This window comes from Sabethes cyaneus, chromosome 1 (genome assembly GCF_943734655.1).
Source record: "Sabethes cyaneus chromosome 1, idSabCyanKW18_F2, whole genome shotgun sequence".
Taxonomy (NCBI): Eukaryota; Metazoa; Arthropoda; class Insecta; order Diptera; family Culicidae; genus Sabethes; species Sabethes cyaneus.
Genome location: NC_071353.1, coordinates 67,481,209 through 67,502,171, shown reverse-complemented (window position 1 = coordinate 67,502,171; position 20,963 = coordinate 67,481,209). Strand labels below are relative to the sequence as shown.

Below are 20,963 nucleotides of genomic sequence, written 5' to 3'. Positions count from 1 at the left end.
CTAATACTAGCTGACCCGACAAACTTCGTATTGCCACAAATTAACCTGTGTTGTATATAAATCATGAATCTCGGATGATCTTTGCACAATCTCGAGTTTTGCAAGCCCCCCAGTGGGCGGCGCTTCCGACGGCGGGTCACCGGCAACACTCGCGACCGTCTCAGCCTGAATGATCTAGTGTTACTATAGATAGTTTTTGTGGTCTTGTATTGACTAATGTTTAATGGAAGAGTCTCGAATTTCTCGAGTTCGATTAGTTTTTGAGTTTCGCAAAAATTTCTGTTTTATTTGTATGAGAGTCCATATCCCCCTACCACAGGGGTGAAAGGTCTCTAACTATCGTAAAATAAATTCAAGACTCCAAAATCTCCCACATGCCAAATTTGGTTCCATTTGATTGATTAGTTCTCGAGATAAGAGGAAATTTGCATTTCATTTGTATGGAAGGCCACCCTCTTAATGGGGAGTCGCTTTCTAAAGAAGAGAGGGGTCTCAATTCACCATAGAAAAAAATCTTGCGTCCAAAACCACTTACATGATAAATTTGGTTCAATTTGCTTGATTAGTTCTAGAGTGAGGAAATTTGTATTTCGTTTGTATGAGAGCCCCCCCTCTTAAAAAGGTAAGGGGTCCTAATTCATCATAGAAAAAATGGTTGCCTCCAAAAACACCCACATGCCAAATTTGGTTCTATTTGCTTGATTAGTTCTCGAGTTATGAGGAAATTTGAATTTCATTTGTATAGGAGCCCCCTCTCCTAAAGTGGGTAGGGGACCCAATTCATCATAGCAAAAATTTTTGTCTCCAAAAACACCCACGTGCCAAATTTGGTTCCATTTGCTTGATTAGTTCTCGAGTTATGAGGAAATTTGTATTTCGTTTGTATAGGAGCCCCCCTCTTAAAGTTGGGAGGGGTCTTAATTCACCATAGAAAATATTCCTGCCCTCGAAAACTTTCACATGCCAAATTTGGTTCCATTTGCTTGATTAATTCTCGAGTTATGAGGAAATTTGCATTTCATTTGTATAGGAGCCCCCCTTCCTAAAGTGGGGAGGGGTCCTAATTCACCATAGAAAATATTTTTGCCTCCAGAAACCTCCACATGCCAAATTTGGTTCTATTTGCTTGATTAGTTCTCGAGTTATGAGGAAATTTGAATTTCATTTGCATAGGAGCCCCCCCTCCTAAAGTGGGTAGGGGACCCAATTCATCATAGAAAAAAATTTTGTCTCCAAAAACACCCACGTGCCAAATTTGGTTTCATTTGCTTGATTAGTTCATGAGTTATAAGGAAATTTGTATTTCGTTTGTATTGGAGCCCCCCTCTTAAAGTTGGGAGGGGTCTTAATTCACCATAGAAAATATTCCTGCCCTCGAAAACTTTCACATGCCAAATTTGGTTCCATTTGCTTGATTAATTCTCGAGTTATGAGGAAATTTGCATTTCATTTGTATAGGAGCCCCCCTTCCTAAAGTGGGGAGGGGTCCCAATTCATCATAGAAAAAAAAATTGTCTCCAAAAACACCCACGTGCCAAATTTGGTTCCATTTGCTTAATTACTTCTCGAGTTATGAGGAAAATTGTGTTTCTTTGGTACAGGAGCCCCCCCTCTTAAAGTGGGGAGGGGTCCTAATTTACTATAGAAAATATTCTTGCCCTCGAAAACCTTCACATGCCAAATTTGGTTCCATTTGCTTGATTAGTTCTCTCGTTATGAGGAAATTTGTATGGAAGCCCCCCCTTTTAAAGAGGAGAGGAGTTATAATTCCCCTTATAAAGAGGGGAGGAGTCTCAATTTACCATAGAATAAATTCTTGTCACCGAAAACACCCACATGCCAAATTTTGTTCTATTTGCTTGATTAGTTGTCGAGTTATGCAGAAATTTGTGTTTCATTTGTATGGGAGCCCCCCCTCTTAGTGGAGGGAGGGATTTCTAACCATCACTAAAACCTTTCCTGGCCCCAAAAAACCTCTACATGCATATTTTCATGCCGATTGGTTCAGTAGTTTTCGATTCTATAAGGAACATACGGACAGACAGACAGACAGACAGAAATCCTTCTTTATAGGTATAGATTTGCAGTTTTGTTTGCATATGTGAACCTCTTCCCCTCTCCCCTACGGCTCCTTGAACATGCTCATTCGAAAAAAACATGATTTGCGGTACCATGGATTGGTGCTGGGGGGCTTATCCGAATTGAAAAATTCCAAAACGACATGAAAGAATATTAAATTATCTCGTGTTTGACCCATCCTTTTTTTTAAATTCGAACGCATAACAAAATGGCGGACATTCAAACATAAAAGTAAGGTTTTTAGCCGAAAAAATTGGCTTTAAACATTTCTAAAAAATACAAAAATTGTAATATCGAAAAAAGGATGGGTCAAACACTAGATAATTTTGTTGGCTTTCAAATAAAAAAAGAATCATGAGAATTGCTTCAGCCGTTCTTGAGATATTTATGGTACCGACTTTCAAAACCTGGTTTCGAGAAAAACGACGTTGAAGTTTTTATTCGCTGTGTAATCGCTGCAGACATGCGCGGTACAAATAGCTGTAACTTTGTCAATTTTTGGAATTAATCGAAGTGACTTGAAACACATATGGTCAAAATGTTAATCTTTCGAAATAATCAATAAAAAAAATTTCGATTTTTTTAAATCGAAAAAGTACTATGCCCCCTTAAACTGGTCTGGGACAGAACGATATTGCGATTCAAAATCGTTAGGTTGCGCAGTACTTAGCGGAACTGGTTGCATTTCATTCAGCTGTAATCCATTCAAACTAGGAATAGTGCGTGTATCTTTATAAACACCACCACAGCGAGGAGTAAAGAGTGCACTAGAACGAGTGATGGGTGGATTGAGACCACCAGCTGTAGCAGCCGAGTTGTATTGATCACGATTTTTTTCAGAATCACGAATACGATTTGGTGTGGGAGAAGTATCAACATTATAGTCAGAACGACCTCCGATAGGAGTATTCAAAACATCCTTTTTATTGTTTGTAATAGGCAGTGAGCAAATGGGATTTAATATATTTTGTCGAGAACGGGTTAGCATCTGATTTGTACTCACCGCGGCCGGAAAGTACGTTGGTTGACATTGAATCGGGTCGTATTTCAAAAATTCCGATTTACCGTAACAGACGTGTTGGATCTCCCTACGATAAAACTGAGCCTTGACGTGGTGTAGGGCTTTTTAACTAATCAGTAAATGAACAGCGGTCACGTTTACTTCTGAATGTGGGTATATAACAAAATACTTTTATGATTTCAAGTGGGACTCGGGGTAAAAATTTACCAAATGTGATTGTTGCGTTGTTCAGAAAGTGCTTTTATTCCTTTTAAGAATAAAGCCAGTAAGGGTATCTCTGATAATTAATAGATTAATCTTTCTGGGGCACATCTCTAGCTATCACAGCTGTCACAAACATCTCGGAAAGTTGCCGGGTTGGTTGAATCGGTCGGGGACTTAGGGTTAGTTTATTTGTTTACTAGCTGACCCGACAAACTTCGTATTGCCACAAATTAAACTGTGTTGTACATAAATCGTGAATCTCGGATGACCTTTGTTACAATCTTGAGTTTTGCAAGTTTCTGGGAAGTTCATGGGTGTTTTAATATACAAATTTTCCTCACAGTAAAGTAGAAAACAACTCCTCCCATTGCTTAGCCAGATAAAATAAAGCAGATAGCATTTAAATATTCGCCATCATTACAAACCATTTCGCCGAATACCATTTTGCGGAACACCAATTCTCGGTTGACCATAACGCGGAATATAGAATTTCGCAGAATACCGTTTCGCGAAAAACCTTACGCGGGATGTACCATTTCACGGAAAATCTTTTCGTAGAAAGTACCATTTCGCAGGGGTGACCCAACTGAAGGAAAGTAATAGAGGTCAGTAGATCTAGGAAAATAATTAAACCTAGATAGAGATGATCTCATCGGGGGGCTGCCCCCCGCAGTGCCCGGCGCTTCCGACGGCAGGTCGCCGGCAACACTCGCGGCCTGTGGCCGTCACGCGCTGAATTATCTAATGTTACTATTGATAGTTTTTGGTGGTCTTGTTATTGATTAATGTTTAATGAAAGAGTCTAAAATTTCTCGAGTTCGATTAGTTTTTGAGTTACGCAAAAATTTCTGTTTTATTTGTATGAGAGTCCTACCACAGGGGTAAGGGATCCTAATTCATCATAGAAAAAATTCATGCCTCCAGATACACCCACATGCCAAATATGGTTTCATTTGATCAATTAGTTTTCGAGTTATGAGGAAATTTGTATTTCATTTGTATAGGAGCCCCCTCCACTTCTAAAGTGGGGAGGGGTCTCAATTCACCATAGAAAAAATTCTTGTCTCCAAAAACACCCACATGTCAAATTTTGTTCCATTTGTTTGATTAGTTCTCGAGTTATGCAGAAATTTGTATTTCATTTGTATGGGAGCCCCCCCTCTTAGTGGGGAGAGGGGTTTCTAACCATCATAATAACCTTTCCTGGTCCCAAAAACCTCTATACACAAATTTTCACGCCGATCGGTTCAGTAGTTTTTGATTCTATAAGGAACATTCGGGCAGACAGACAGAAATCCATTTTTATAGGTATAGATTTGTATGGGAGCCCCCCCTCTTAGTGCGATAAAAAAACGATTTTTCAGCACGTTACGGCTGACGTCAAATTCGAAGCTGGAGTAAAAACGGTTAGAGTGGCGTTGGAGACCGGTTATCGTGCTGAGGCTGCAGTAGTTAGTCCGTCGATTCGGCACTTGTAAAAAGTAGCTATTGCGCAATGTACGACTCCGAACGTGAATATCAAGGTTTTGCAATATATACGGGCAATCCACCCGTGAGGTCAATGAATCGGAGACAATTGTTGCTCTATTTACATCGCGACGAACATGAAGGGGGTCTAGGTCAATGAGCCTACAGCGTTGTTCGTAGCTTGGCAGCTGGAAAGGGTTATTCCACGGAAGTCTCCGAAGAGCAAAACGAATGAATCTCCGCTGCACTGACTTGATTCGGCTAACTCCATTTTGATAGTATGGACTCCAAACTGGAGCACAGTATTCAAGATTGGAGCGGACTAATGCACAATAAAGAGCTTTCAAGCAGTAAACATCGTTGAAGTTCTAGCCGATGCGCTTAATGAAGCCAAGGTTTCTGCAGGCTTTGTCCACGATGAACGCGATGGGCTGTTTGAATGTAAGTTTAGAGGCGAGCAGTATCCCCAGATCCTTGACGCAGTTTTCACGACGTAATGGCGTATTTGACAGCTTGTAGTCAAAAGCGAACGGGCTCAGCTTTCTAGAAAATGTGATGATTTCATACTTGTTGGGGTTAAGCAGCATGCGGTTGTCGACACACCATTTGTTAAAGGTCGATAGTTCCTCCTGAAGGACAGCGGCGTCGGATAGATTTTCGACTTTTGAGTATAACTTTAGGTCGTCAGCAAACAAGAGTCGCGGACCTTTAAGCAGGTAGTTGACGTCATTGAAGTAGATAAGGAATATTAAAGAACCAAGAAGGCTGCCTTGTGGTATTCCAGAATGACCAGTGAACGATCCAGAGAGACTGCCCTTAATGTTCACCTTTAAGTGGCAATCGGATAAGTATGAACGGAACCAACGCAGCAACGGACCATCTATGCCAAGCTTATCCAGTTTAGCAATAGCGATTTGGTGGTTTAATTTGTCGAAAGCTGCGGAAAGTCAGTGTAAATGACATCTGCTTGCGACCGAGCATCGAAACTATTTATCACGTAGGTTGTCAAGAGATTGGTAGGCAATTGGTGGGTAAGGGGATGTAAGCAGGATACCTGGTTTGGATGCCGGAGGAGCATTCTACAATTATTACGAGTAATAATAGAGGTGCTTAGGCAGCAGATGGGAAAATGAAGTCAATTCTTATACATTAAATCCACAATAATAATATTTCTAGTGGCCGGTTTTTGAGGTTTGGTGACGGAGATCCGTTATAGATACTCCGCACGGGCTCTTTGGACTCGATAGTTGGAAGGCAGCTGCGACTTTATATTTTAAAGCTTCTGTCGGCTACCGCGTACGTCCAGGTCGTGCTGCGCTCCTTTTACTTTGTAGACCTGTCTTGGGACAGTGCTCAAATGCTGCGAGATGTAAGATGAAAAATTGCAAGTCCTGCCCTGATAAGCCCTGATAGTCACTAACGGTCCAAAATTTGTTTTCCTATTGGATCGTTTGTGGTTGTTTGTGTTGGAAAATTGATAGTGGACGATAGTGATAGTGACCGGTGTTTGGTGGGGCTGACGAATCTTCTACTTCTTCACTGTCCAGGGCAAAGCACATTTATAAATTCGATCTATTATTTTTCTTCTCATCATCATCATCATAATCATCATCATCATCATGATCATCATCATCATCATCATCATCATCATCATTTTATTTAAAATCCGGCCTTTGGCAGAGAGATCTCAGAGTCAGTTCATGGAGTCCGCGCAGGGCCGAAACGCCTCCGCCTGCGGGTATAGGCGAGTCGGCTATGCTTGGGGCTCCACCTGTGTTTTAGTGGGCGATATTGCCCATATTAGAACTGATTGTCAGTGATGTGTTGGATTTGGGACGGGCCCGACTTCTAAACAAGCAGCTGGTTCTCCGGAGTTGGAATATAGCACTTCTAATTTTGCAATTGTTAGACAATCAGGTGCATGATCGACACTCCGTCTAAAGATTACCGTAAATTGGTGCACAAAATTAGTCGATTACGGACAAGGAAGACGATCACTAATGGGACCAAAAAGCGTAGATTCGTCGCTCATCGAGAAGGAGGATAGTAAATAGAAAATGAGATCGTCCTGTAAATTAATTGTCAATATTTGTTTTATTCATGATCAGGGATGATTCCTCCTCAGAATAAAAAAAGAAGAGAAAAAGTTCAACACTGCTCAGCCGCGATTTATTCTTCTCCGTTTTGTTTTAACCTATCTCTTTTTTATTGACCGCAGTTGTTGAGTAACCTGCACATTGTTCTACTCATTGAGGAGTGACCGGAGTAACAATGTTAATACGGTTAATAATACACTTTAAATATGCTGATGCGATGCGCTGAGTGACAACTCGAGAAAAAAACAACGCCTCTTCCATTTCAAATATTTTGTAGGTTTCGGCTTCCACAAAGCCGAAATATTTTGAAATATTTTGTAGGTTTGGGTTTGGACACAAAAAAACTCTTAAGATTTCTCGTAACGGCAACTGTGCAAAAAAATGTTGTTTCTTGCATATAATGATAGCGGATGATAGACGCGGACGCGGACCTTTTTGTTTCATTCTTACACGTACTGCAGTAGCTGCTGAGAGCAGAGATGCCAAATATTTTTTCTCAGAACTCAGGATGCTAAGGAAAAAAAATCAGGATAATTCAGGATTGCTTTTTCAATTTTTTGTGAAAACTATGTATAAATTTTCATGTTCAAAATTCTCTCACATTGCTCCTTATACTTTGATTATCTGCCACAGTCGCAATCACACGGAATTTCTTTCGTCTTTAACCTTTCGTTACTCGCGCCAATTCCGATTCATATAGCGAATTCATAAATTAACCTGGGTTCGTGCTAACTCGAACCCGAAATTTATGAACGATACGGGCAGTTTGACAGATCGACCCGTAACCCGTAATGCTAGACAGTTTTAACCCGCGCTTCAAACTGAATGCTGTCAGTTTAACCGAAATGCAATCTCGGTTAATTTATGAACGCTTTGACAGCACTTCGATTAAAACTGAGTGCTAATCGACCTGAGCCAGGTTAATTTATGAATTCGTTAATAGGCAAGCTAAAACAACAGAATTCACTTGCATACTAACGCCACTTGGCAAAAAAACTTATGAAACTTTGTCCACCGATTGCAAGATCTTGGTCTACTGATCAACCTGAAAACAGTAAATTTCTTTATTGCCAGAATCCCGAGATGTACCAAGATAAAGTTAACGTTCGTTGTACAAAATACAACAGCGCGAGTAACCGTGAGCTAAGATGTCATTAACGTTTTGCCTTTCTACTATATAAATATATAGTATAAAGGTATAGAAATCACTTGGAAAACCGGAAATGGAAAAAAGGTCCTGCGGGCCGAATGTCATATACCATTCGACTCAGTTTCGAAAACTGAGCATATTTTCTGTGTGTATGTGTGTGTGTGTGTGTGTGTGTGTGTGTGTGTGTGTGTGTGTGTGTGTGTGTGTGTGTGTGTGTGTGTATGTGTGTGTAACGCTTTTAATCTCACTCACTTTTCTCGGAGATGGCTGGGCCGATTTTAATGTTTTTAGTGTCAAATGAAAGGTCTAGGTGTCCCATAGGTCGCTATTGAATTTCATACTGATCGGACTTTTAGTTCAAAAGTTATGTATAAAAATACGAAAAATGTGAGACTTTATTATCTCATAGATCCCTTAACCGATTTGAACAAAATTGACTGCATATGAAAGAGAAGTCTTGCAAACCCTTAACTTCCAAATTTCATGACGATTGGACTTGTAGTTTGAAAGTTACATAAAGAAATTTGAAAAAATAGTATTTAAAACATATTTTTGTAACATATAAGCATCAATTCAATGAAAAACATCACACATTCTGTTATTTTTTTGAAAATTACTGCTGAGATCTATCAAACGAACCCGAGTTATTGAAAATCGGACGGTTCATTCAAAATTTATTCAAACTTTAACATTTAAGCACCGTATATTAAACCGTTAAAACGTGTAAAATCAAAACATATCAATCAAATGTTGATTGTATTCAATGTGTGTGATGTATGTGTGTATGTATGTATGTATGTATGTATGTATGTATGTATGTATGTATGTATGTATGTATGTATGTATGTATGTATGTATGTATGTATGTATGTATGTATGCATGTGTGTTTGTGATGACAATTTGCAATTTTGAAATTTGCATTGAAATTCAAGAAAAGTGAGAAACATGTCAATTGTCTGAAGTTTTTGAAGCCTCTTAGTGGAAGTGGAATACGAACTCTGAAATTAAAGAAAAGAAAAAATTTTTACCGACTAAATTCCACTATTTAATATTTATTCGCGACAGATACGTATACGCTTTGAAATAAGACACTGATGAAGCCTGCACGTCGTAGGCGAACTACGTGTCTGTTGCAAATAAATATTAAATAGTGGGATTCAATCGAAAAGTTTTTGCTTTTCTTTGTTTTCACATTTCAATTGTCATTTTCTTCACTTGCTGTTACTCACAATTGTACAAGAAAAGCAAAAAGCGAAGAAAATCAGTTAATTTAAGCATGAATGTGTAGTGGTGTAGAGGATTAAATACTGGTGAGTTCATTTTTCCAAATAAATTTATACAAATTTCATACAAATTTTGTGCATTAATAGATGCTCTTTTCAATCCATAGATACTAGAGCTTAGAAATGTTATATGAAAAATAGGAAGTAAACGTTGCACGGTAGTAACTTTGTACGATTTGTTTTCGTTAGTGACATTTTAAAGAACAGATGTCTTATGTCATGTATCATGTTTTAATAAATAAATCAAAAATGACAAGCACTGGAAATCATACCGATCATATTTCCCATTCTCAAGCATGTTTATGGCGCAGCTTTTGCACTATTTTTCAACCTCATCTTGTTTTCCTAACCCTCTAACATTGTAAAAACGATGCGATCAAGCTAATCAAGTCTATCTTTTTATGAAAGTACATTCAAAAGAAGCTTAAGTTTTGATTTTCATGCAAAAATTATTATCTGAAAGAGCGCCAGCTAAGAAAAAGTTCAATTTCTCTTTTTCATATCTAATGCTCTATTCAGTTATTTTTTCTAATTCAGATATATTGCAAAATTGAAGCCAAGCAAACTAATAGTAAAATTTTGAGATTAATTATTTTGTTGTCGATATCCTTTTTCTTCAAAAGCGAAGTATGATAATAATATTTCTGAACTCTTGTTTTTCAAAGATGCTAACTTTTGAACGCATGGTATTAATATCAAAATATAAAAAAATCTACTATGAACCATATTTCATATTGTCAATTCAAAACAAGTTTCGTATGTTGCTCTGAAGCCCGAAAGTTAAGGCCGACCGATTATAAAACTAAATAAGGTGTTCATCAAGTAACATAAATGACGCACACAAGTATTGTGAATTTCACTGGCAAATAAGGATTTTGAGGAATACGGAACGGATATTTAAAAAAATTGTCAAGTTAATTATAGATGTTCCTGAGAAATTAAATAATGATTATTGTGGCAGTAGAAAGGCTAGGTCACGCCGCTAGGAGGATTAATTCGGGTTTTTGGTTTTATCTTCGCAAGGTTCAGTTTCGGTAGTTAAACGACAGTCAGTTGAAAACCGCAAAGTAAAGAGCTGTAGAAAAATAGCGATAGAACTCCTCTAGAGCTAAACACTGGAAACTAGAGAAACAAAAGTTAAGTTTCTACAGGTTTTTAGTTCAGATGTGGAAATGAGGTTTTTTTTCCCAAAATCTGGATAAAAAAACGACTTGTCAGTATATTAGGAAACACACCAAACAGAAATATCCTGAAATATCAGGAACATTGACATCTCTGCTCTCAACTAAATACCAACTAATTTACAAGTATAATACAATAAATAATTATAATAAAAAATTATAATATATTACGATATAATATTCACGACATCCACTTTTCACTCTTTTGCAGTTACAACTTGAATGGTGAAAAAATCAATTATTTCCCAGGCTCCATTACCGATCTGGGCCGAGTGGATGTAAATTATGTTACGGTACCAGGTTGGTCAAAATCAACGGTAACTGTCCGTGAGTTCAATGAACTTCCGAAGGAGGCTCAAGATTACATCCGATTAATTGAGAGCGATTTAGGCGTACCGGTCAGATGGATAGGTGTTGGCAAAGGTCGCGAGTCGATTATTAACGTGAAAGATTAATACAGGATTCACAAAAACTCAACAGCCAGCTATATGTTAATGTTAATTTTCTCCTCCAGGTTATGCTTATTGTATGTCAACTGAAAACATTGTTTTGATATATCCTAACTGATGAATGGTAACATTTCACCTTCTGTTTATAACCTTATATAATTTCTCCAAAACCATCAAATTGTAATCTTTAGATATATTGCTTAATTTCCGAGTAGAACTCGAACCAGTACATTGGTAATTCTCGAAACGTACTTTTCATTGAAACCAAATTAACAATCACAAACGTAGCATGTGACTGGCTGAAATGCCATACCAATGACATTTTTTAATGGATTTGATGGCAGACTTAAGAGAAGCAACTATATAGAGTGTACTGTAGATAAGAAAGTGGTCGCGTTCATACCGGCAAATACTTAACTACTTATGAAATAACAAAGTTATCTAAACAGCAGCAGCACAAACCAGGTATGTATTACCTTATGAATAGTTCTAAAAAAGTCACTACAACTATTCAATTCAAAACATTGAAAAATAAATATATACAGCTTAGGTAGGCAGTGCAGTATCTTTCTTCAGAAACATCGTATACACACTAGAAAAATATAGTTAACTGTATGTAAAATTAGATTTTATCAATTACCGAAAGATACGCAGCAGGATTTTAACCATTAACGATGAGTGATATAAACAAAGGAGGAGCAAAATTAAATATACAATAACAAATAATGCGTGATTTTGTTCTGTTAAGTTTCCTTTGCCCACTTTGAAACCAGTGTTGTTTTGTCAAATACAATTGTAATATAAGGTAAACCATTGTTTTGCAATAGTTCTCATTTTTTAAATAGAGTATTCCCTGGTCAGTTATTCGGAAGGAGGAGCTATTACCCCAAATCTGCTGCCAAAGCGTTAGGGCTATTGTGCCCGCAGCAGAATTTTAAGACATGTCCCAATCAATCAATCTAATGTATACCCTACCCAGTCAGTTTGATCCTGGGACTACATTGCGATTCTCGTTTCGAGTGATTTTGGTTCGTTTCGCCCATTCGTTTAACATGGTCGAAACGAACCGAAATCACTCGAAATGAGAATCGCAATGTCACCCCTGGTGTTTCTTCGGGCTAATCTCAAATGCACATCTTGTCTGTTTTAAGGGGTTTTTTTTCCTTGTTGGGGACCTTGGACCACTGCGACCAGTTCTTTGATCTATTGTGGTGAAAGGGGTTATAATATAATCGATTTTCTGTTTATTTCATGATCGTAGTGTACATATATTCAACTATGCACACAGAAAATTTCATGCCAATCCGGCAAATATTAACGAAGTTATATGCATATTTATAACGACGTGTTAGAGCGATTGAAGAAGGAACGCTAAACTTTGAGCGCGTGTTTCTCGAAACCGTGTTTTCAAAGTCGGTGAGCAAGATTTCTCGAAAACGGCTGAACCAAATCACTTCAAATTTTGACACAAGTTTTCTAAAGATATATTCTACAGATTAATCGAAGGTTTTACCTCACCAATTAATATTTCTTGTTTTATGGACAATTCAAGAGCAAAATGTTTTTGTGTTTAACAAGCCGCCATTTTGTCAAGAATGATTATATTGCTAAATCCTTCGATCAATCTATAGAAAATATATTTTATTGCCGATTCCTTTTTGGTTTTACGATTTTCGATGATTCAATCCAAAGATATCGTGCTCACCGCAAGACGCCCTATTTTGGAGGAGTTCCAGGAGATTAACTATAGCAGCTATTTAAATAGCTTTTTTTAAATATATTAAAATACAGCCAAAAGCTACTGCAAGATGTATACAAATTTTTACTTTTATCAGACAAAGGGTTTTCCCTAGAAAAATTCACTTGTTTGAGCCTCCTAACTGTATATAATCCTAATCCCTTAATATTCACTGAAGTTTTTGGAGTGTCTTAGTAGAATACGAAACCTAAAATTAAAAAAGAAGAAAACTTATCCAATTTAATTCTACTATGTATATTGTCAATTGCAAGGAAAATTGTACCATCCAAAGTGCGATATCGCTCATAAAAGTGCTATTTTGCATTAAATCGTTACGGTATCTTCGGCGCACTTTTTCGTTATCTTCCAAGCAATAAGTGCGCCGAAGAGACCGAAATGATTTAAGCTAAAATAGCACTTTTATGAGCGATTGCGCACTTATTGATTGGACAATTTTCCTTGCAATTGACAATATTTTATTCACGACAGATACGTATTTCGCCTACGAATTGCAGGCTTCCTCAGTGTCTGTTTTCGAACTAAATTAGCCAAAGCAATTTTACAGTTTTATATGACCTTTTGGGTACACGATCTATAGCGGCGATGACACTGGACGAGTTTGTAAGCGGCTAGTCAGCGATCTCACGAGTGGGCGAGTCATGATGACACACAAATCGGCAAGTAAGCTATAGTATGCGAGGGGTTTTGATAAATCTAAAACGTATTAGGCAGCGATGCCGGTCATACAAACAAATCGTTGCTAGATAAACGATCAAGTTTAACGTACACAATGTACAATTTACATAAGAGTTATCTTATGTTATTGAATTCTAACTTCTTCATAGATGTTTAATTGATAAACATGAAGTACTAGCTGACCCGACAAACTTCGTATTGCCACAAATTAACCTGTGTTGTACATAAATCATGAATCTCGGATGATCTTTGTCACTATCTCGAGTTTTGCAAGCCCCCCAGTGGGCGGCGCTTCCGACGGCGGGTCACCGGCAACACTCGCGACCGGCTCGTCCTGAATGATCTAGTGTTACTATAGATAGTTTTTGTGGTCTTGTTATTGATTAATGTTTTATGGAAGAGTCTCGAATTTCTGGAGTTGGATTAGTTTTTGAGTTTCGCAAAAATTTCTGTTTTATTTGTATGAGAGTCCATATCCCCCTACCACAGGGGTGAGAGGTCTCTAACTATCATAAAATAAATTCAAGACTCAAAAATCTCCTACATGCTAAATTTGGTTCCATTTGCTTGATTAGTACTCAAATTATAAGGAAATTTGTATTTCATTTGTATGGGAGCCCACCCTCTTAAAAGGGAAAGGGGTCGTAATACACCACAGAAAAAAAATTCTGCCATCTAAAACTCTCACATGCCAAATTTGGTTCCATTTGCTTGACTAGTTTTAAAGTTATGAGCAAATTTGTATTTCGTTTGAATGGGAGCCCCCCCCCCTCCTAAAAAGGTAAGAAGTCCTAATTCATAATGGGAAAAATGGTTGCCTCCAAAAACACCCACATGCCAAATATGGTTCCATTTGCTTGATTAGTTCTCGAATTATGAGGAAATTTGTATTTCATTTGTGTAGAAGCCCCCCTCTTGAAGTGTGGAAGGATCCTAATTCACCGTAGAAAATATTTTTGCCTCCAAAAACCTCCACATGCCGAATTTGGTTCTATTTGCTTGATTAGTTCTCGAGTTATGGGGAAATTTGTATTTCATTTGTATTGGAGCCCCCCCCCCCCTCCTAATGTGGGAAGAGGTCCTAATTCATCACAGAAAAAATTCTTGCCTCCAAAAACACCTACACGCCAAATTTGGTTCCATTTGCTGGATTAGTTCTCGAGTTATGAGGAAATTTGTATTTCGTTTGTATAGGACCCCCCCTCCTAAAGTGGGGAGGGGTCCCAATTCATCATTGAAAAAAAAATTGTCTCCAAAAACACACATGCCAAATTTGGTTCAATTCGCTTGATTAGTTCTCGAGTTATGAGGAAATTTGTGTTTCATTTGTACAGGAGCCCCTTCTCTTAAAGTGGGGAGGGGTCCTAATTCACCATAGAAAATTTTCTTGCTTTCGAAAACCATCACATGCCAAATTTGGTTGCATTTGCTTGATTAGTTCTCGAGTTATGAGGAAATTTGTATTTCATTTGTATAGGAGCCCCCCCTCCTAAAGTGGGGAGAGGTTCTTATTCATCATAGAAAAAATTCTTGCCTCCAAAAACACCTACATGCCAAATTTGGTTCCATTTGCTGGATTAGCTCTCGAGTTATAAGGAAATTTGTATTTCGTTTGTATAGGAGCCCCCCCCCCACTTAAAGTGGGGAGGGGTCCCAATTCATCATAGAAAAAAATTTTGTCTCCAAAAACACACACATGCCAAATTTGGTTCCATTTGCTTGATTAGTTCTCGAGTTATGAGGAAATTTGTATGGAAACCCCCCCTCTTAAAGGGGAGAGGAGTTATAATTCCCCTTATAAAGAGGGGAGGGGTCTCAAATTACCCTAGAATAAATTCTTGTCACCGAAAACACCCACATGCCAAATTTGGTTCTATTTGCTTGATTAGTTCTCGAGTTATGCAGAAATTTGTGTTTCATTTGTATGGGAGCCCCCCCTCTTAGTGGGGGGAGGGGTCTCTAACCATCACTAAAACCTTTCCTGGCCCCAAAAACCTCTACATGCAAATTTTCACTCCGATTGGTTCAGTAGTTTTTGATTCTATAAGGAACACAGGACAGACAGACAGACAGACAGAAATCCTTCTTTATAGGTATAGACTAGCTGACCCGACAAACTTCGTATTGCCACAAATTAACCTGTGTTGTACATAAATCATGAATCTCGGATGATCTTTGTCACAATCTCGAGTTTTGCAAGCCCCCCAGTGGGCGGCGCTTCCGACGGCGGGTCACCGGCAACACTCGCGACCGTCTCGTCCTGAATGATCTAGTGTTACTATAGATAGTTTTTGTGGTCTTGTATTGACTAATGCTTTATGGAAGAGTCTCGAATTTCTCGAGTTCGATTAGTTTTTGAGTTTCGCAAAAATTTCTGTTTTATTTGTATGAGAGTCCATATCCCCCTACCACAGGGATGAGAGGTCTCTAACTATCGTAAAATAAATTCAAGACTCCAAAATCTCCCACATGCCAAATTTGGTTCCATTTGCGTGATTAGTTCTCGAGATAAGAGGAAATTTGCATTTCATTTGTATGGAAGCCCACCCTCTTAAAGGGGAGATGGGCCATAACTCGCTTTCTAAAGAAGAGAGGGGTCTCAATTCACCATAGAAAAAAATCTTGCGTCCAACACCACTTACATGCCAAATTTGGTTCCATTTGCTTGATTAGTTCTCGAGTTATGAGGAAATTTGTATTTCATTTGTATAGGAGCCCGCTCCTCTAAAAGTGGGGAAATCCATATAAAATATACCATAGAAAATATTCTTGCCTACAAAAACACCCACATGATAAATTTGGTTCCATTTGCTTGATTAGTTCTAGAGTTATGAGGAAATTTGTATTTCGTTTGAATGAGAGCCCCCCCTCTTAAAAAGGTAAGGGGTCCTAATTCATCATAGAAAAAATGGTTGCCTCCAAAAACACCCACATGCCAAATATGGTTCCATTTGCTTGATTAGTTCTCGAATTATGAGGAAATTTGTATTTCATTTGTGTAGAAGCACCTCCTCTTAAAGTTGAGAGGGGTCCTAATTCACCATAGAAAATATTTTTGCCTCCAGAAACCTCCACATGCCAAATTTGGTTCTATTTGCGTGATTAGTTCTCGAGTTATGAGGAAATTTGAATTTCATTTGTATAGGACCCCCCCGTCCTAAAGTGGGTAGGGGTCCCAATTCATCATAGAAAACATTTTTGTCTCCAAAAACACCCACGTGCCAAATTTGGTTCCATTTGCTTGATTTCTTCTCGAGTTATGAGAAAATTTGTATTTCGTTTGAATGAGAGCCCCCCCTCTTAAAAAGGTAAGGGGTCCCAATTCATCATAGAAAAAATGGTTGCCTCCAAAAACACCCACATGCCAAATATGGTTCCATTTGCTTGATTAGTTCTCGAATTATGAGGAAATTTGTATTTCATTTGTGTAGAAGCACCCCCTCTTAAAGTTGAGAGGGGTCCTAATTCATCATAGAAAATATTTTTGCCTCCAGAAACCTCCACAGGCCAAATTTGGTTCTATTTGCGTGATTAGTTCTCGAGTTATGAGGAAATTTGAATTTCATTTGTATAGGACCCCCCCTCCTAAAGTGGGTAGGGGTCCCAATTCATCATAGAAAAAATTTTTGTCTCCAAAAACACCCACGTGCCAAATTTGGTTCCATTTGCTTGATTAGTTCTCGAGTTATGAGGAAATTTGTATTTCGTTTGTATAGGAGCCCCCCCTCTTAAAGTTGGGAGAGGTCCTAATTCACCATAGAAAATATTTTTGCCTTCGAAAACTTTCACATGCCAAATTTGGTTTCATTTGCTTGATTAGCTCTCGAGTTATGAGGAAATTTGTATTTCATTTGCATAGGAGCCCCCCCACCTAAAGTGAGGAGGGGTCCCAGTTCATCATAGAAAAAATTTTTGTCTCCAAAAACACCCACGTGTCAAATTTGGTTCCATTTGCTTGATTAGTTCTCGAGTTATGAGGAAATTTGTATTTCGTTTGTATAGGAGCCCCCCCCCCTCTTAAAGTGGGGAGGGGTCCTTATTCACCATAGAAAATATTCTTGCCCTCGAAAACTTTCACATGCCAAATTTTGTTCCATTTGCTAGATTAGTTCTTCAGTTATGAGGAAATTTGTATTTCATGTGTATAGGATCCCCCCCTCTTAAAACGGGGAGGGGTCCTAATTCATCATAGAAAAAAATTTTGTCTCCAAAAACACCCATATGCCAAATTTGGTTCCATTTGCTTAATTACTTCTCGAGTTATGAGGAAAATTGTGTTACTTTGGTACAGGAGCCCCCCCTATTAAAGTGGGGAGGGGTCCTAATTTACTATAGAAAATATTCTTGACCTCGAAAACCTTCACATACCAAATTTGGTTCCATTTGCTTGATTAGTTCTCGAGTTATGAAGAAATTTGTATGGAAGCCCCCCCTTTTAAAGAGGAGAGGAGTTATAATTCCCCTTATAAAGAGGGGAGGGGTCTCAATTTGCCATAGAATAAATTCTTGTCACCGAAAACACCCACATGCCAAATTTTGTTCTATTTGCTTGATTAGTTGTCGAGTTATGCAGAAATTTGTGTTTCATTTGTATGGGAGCCCCCCCCCTCTTAGTGGGGGGAGAGGTTTCTAACCATCACTAAAACCTTTCCTGGCCCCAAAAAACCTCTACATGCATATTTTCATGCCGATTGGTTCAGTAGTTTTCGATTCTATAAGGAACATACGGACAGACAGACAGACAGACAGACAGAAATCCTTCTTTATAGGTATAGATTACGAGGAATTACTTCAATTAATTCACATTGCATTTACAATTTCAAAATTGGTAAAAATATTTGGCACTTCTGGTGCTATAAAATTAATAATTTAAAAACCCCCTCGCTGCGTCGCTAGTTACTCGCAACTATGATGCCACACAGCTAGTGTGCTAGCCAACAAGCGCACACGCCATCGAGTAGCGAGTAAAGTTGAGCAGCATTCAACTTTACTCGCTACTAGCAAACAATCTGCAAGTCAGCTAGTGAGTATGATGACACAGGGCGAGTTCACGATCTACTCTCCAACTCGCTTACTAGCAACCTAAAAACTCGCCCAGTGTCATCGACGCTTATATGTGGGTATACAAAAATAGTGTAGGTAGACGGATACAACGTTTGCTTGAGACTGCCTGTGTAGGTATATACAATTGGTGTAGGTAAACTAATTCTATCGTAAACTAAATTCTATTGGTAAACTAATTCTATTGAAAGAGTCTGAAATCTAAAAAATTAATTAAATTAAGGAAAACCTGAAAAAGCCTAATGGGATTATGAGAATAATGTGAAACCGGGATCTGAGAAGGGAGAGAGAGCGAAGCGAAGTCTAAGTGTGTCCCTGTATGTCTGTGTTTTGGCACATGTTTTGGCCAAGAATAACCGTTTCCAGGGTCTTTGTTTAGTAAAGTAGAGGAGCACCTCTTGTAAATCTCTAAACTCTCCGTTACATCCATCTGCCACGCCGAGCAGTTGTTAATTACTTTTGCGTTGTCAATGGTGACCCGATTGAAGAACAAAGAAAATCCGGGATTTATGAAATCAGTTGCCCACATTGCGTGATGGTTTACATCGGCCAGACTAGAAGGAATCTGGAAACACGAATTAAAGAACACTTGGCAGAGGTAACAAAAGCATCAAGAGATGCCGAGAAATCCGTTCGTATCCGTCTAAGGTCCTATAAAAACTGTAATATTGCTTTGGCTAATTTAGTTCGAAAACAGACACTGAGGAAGCCTGCAAGTCGTAGGCAAAAACGTATCTGTCGTGAATAAAATATACATAGTAGAATTAAATTGGATAAGTTTTCTTCTTTTCTAATTTTAGGCCTTTTATATTCACCAAGTATAATACAAATACTATATATCAAATATATGTATGTATATACAAAATAAATATTAAATCGGCCAGGCCCACTGAGCAACATTTGCCGCAGAGATAATTCTTAAAATGTATCAAAATCAAGCATAATCAGCAGAATTATATAGAAATCTGTTTATAAAAAGTAGTTAATTTCATGCACTAGTGTTTCATGCATCAATCTTAATCTTAATTTTTATATGTACAATATTTAGAGAATTTACAATTTTCAAGGATCATTCAAAAGGTATTTTCAATAAACGCTTCAAAGAAATAATAACAGATTTACGAGTTTGGATATGTTGAACAGTTGAAATATATGATGAAAGAAAATTTTTCAAAAATTCAAAGTCTTCAATCTACCCAGAAAATTCGTAACGAAAATTTCCGATTTTCCCCGATATCGTTTATCAACAATTACTATTACATTATCAACAATAACTCACGCTCACGAATCAAGTATAATAGAACAACAAATGTGGGAGGGAAATGCTACAAAAAAATTTCAGTAATCCAGGAATATCTAAAAACAGTTTTTCAGGAAAATTTTTACGGTGATGTTAAAGTAAAAAAAATAGAAAAGGATCTGTTCTAAATCTCTTAGTGATCACGTATGCTGCGCTAACGTAGAACTACGAATGTAGATGCAATTTGATAACGCAGGACATTTTTCAAATGTTCCACTGTTTGTTATGCAAATTCATAACTTTGTTATGAGGTCGATATTATACTTTCCAAATACAATAGGTTTTCGAATTTGGCATGCCTCAATTTTGGCAACAAAAGTACTTGTCAACATTTTTATTTTAACATATTTAGTTTCTAACTCATCAACATTCAATATTTGCATATCAAAAAAGGGTCTGTTTTTTGGCACGGTTTCGATTTTGGCAACATAGGCGACTCGGATTTGTCGATACGCATTTATTGGCTTAAAAAACTTATTCAAAGTATAATATATTTGTCATTAAACGCAAAACTTTTGGCTAAACAGTAAATAATAATCAATTGATCTGGGTTATCATTCAAAAAACTAAATCAATTTATTCGAAAATAGTTAAAAACGCCATTTATTACGTCCTGTCATCAGCTCCCTCTTTTGTCCCACCGTCACTTATGGGAGAACCGTGCAAACATTTCGGAGCCTCACCCTGTTATGAACCCCCCCCCCCCTCCTCTTTTGTCAACCCCATCAATTCTGATCCCTTTATGTCAAGAAACATGTATGCCAAGCAGGGACGTAAAATGTACTGGTTGGTGACCAAAATCTGAAGATATTTGACATTATTTCTTGTGACCAGTCATGCGGCACATTTCTAGTACACACGCACCGAGAAGAAATACCAGAATAACGACAACATCGCTTGCTCGTCGTGTCGCACACATTTCGGAGCGACAGAGCCACGCTTCAACATTCTAGCACCATGCATGACCAAAGGTGTAGTGGTTTTTGGTATTTTCGTGTGCTGCTTCATTCGTATGCCTACAGCTTTTCTCCAAATAAGGCTTATACAAATTTGAAAAAAAGTTTATGTCACCCCCCCCATTTGAAAATCTTCGAAATGTGAAGGGGCAAAAAAATAAAGTGTCATATTTGTATGTTGCATTTTTTAGTGACAAGCGGATTTTTTCACAGTTCAATGAGTTTACATCTCTAAATTATCCAATAAGTGCAAAGTTATAGTTATCTCGTTAGTCTCGATC

General features: G+C 38.0%; 1 protein-coding gene across 1 annotated transcript in view; it reads left to right on the top strand.

Moving 5' to 3' along the window:
• Window positions 1–11,732, top strand: part of LOC128733072 (adenylosuccinate synthetase) — a 68,128-nt gene extending 56,396 nt beyond the window's left edge. Inside the window, exon 8 of the mRNA XM_053826668.1 lies at window positions 10,694–11,732. Within this exon, the coding sequence (XP_053682643.1) occupies window positions 10,694–10,937 (244 nt within the window). The 3' untranslated portion in view covers window positions 10,938–11,732. The remainder of the gene's footprint in view (window positions 1–10,693) is intronic.
• Window positions 11,733–20,963: the final 9,231 nt, after the last annotated feature.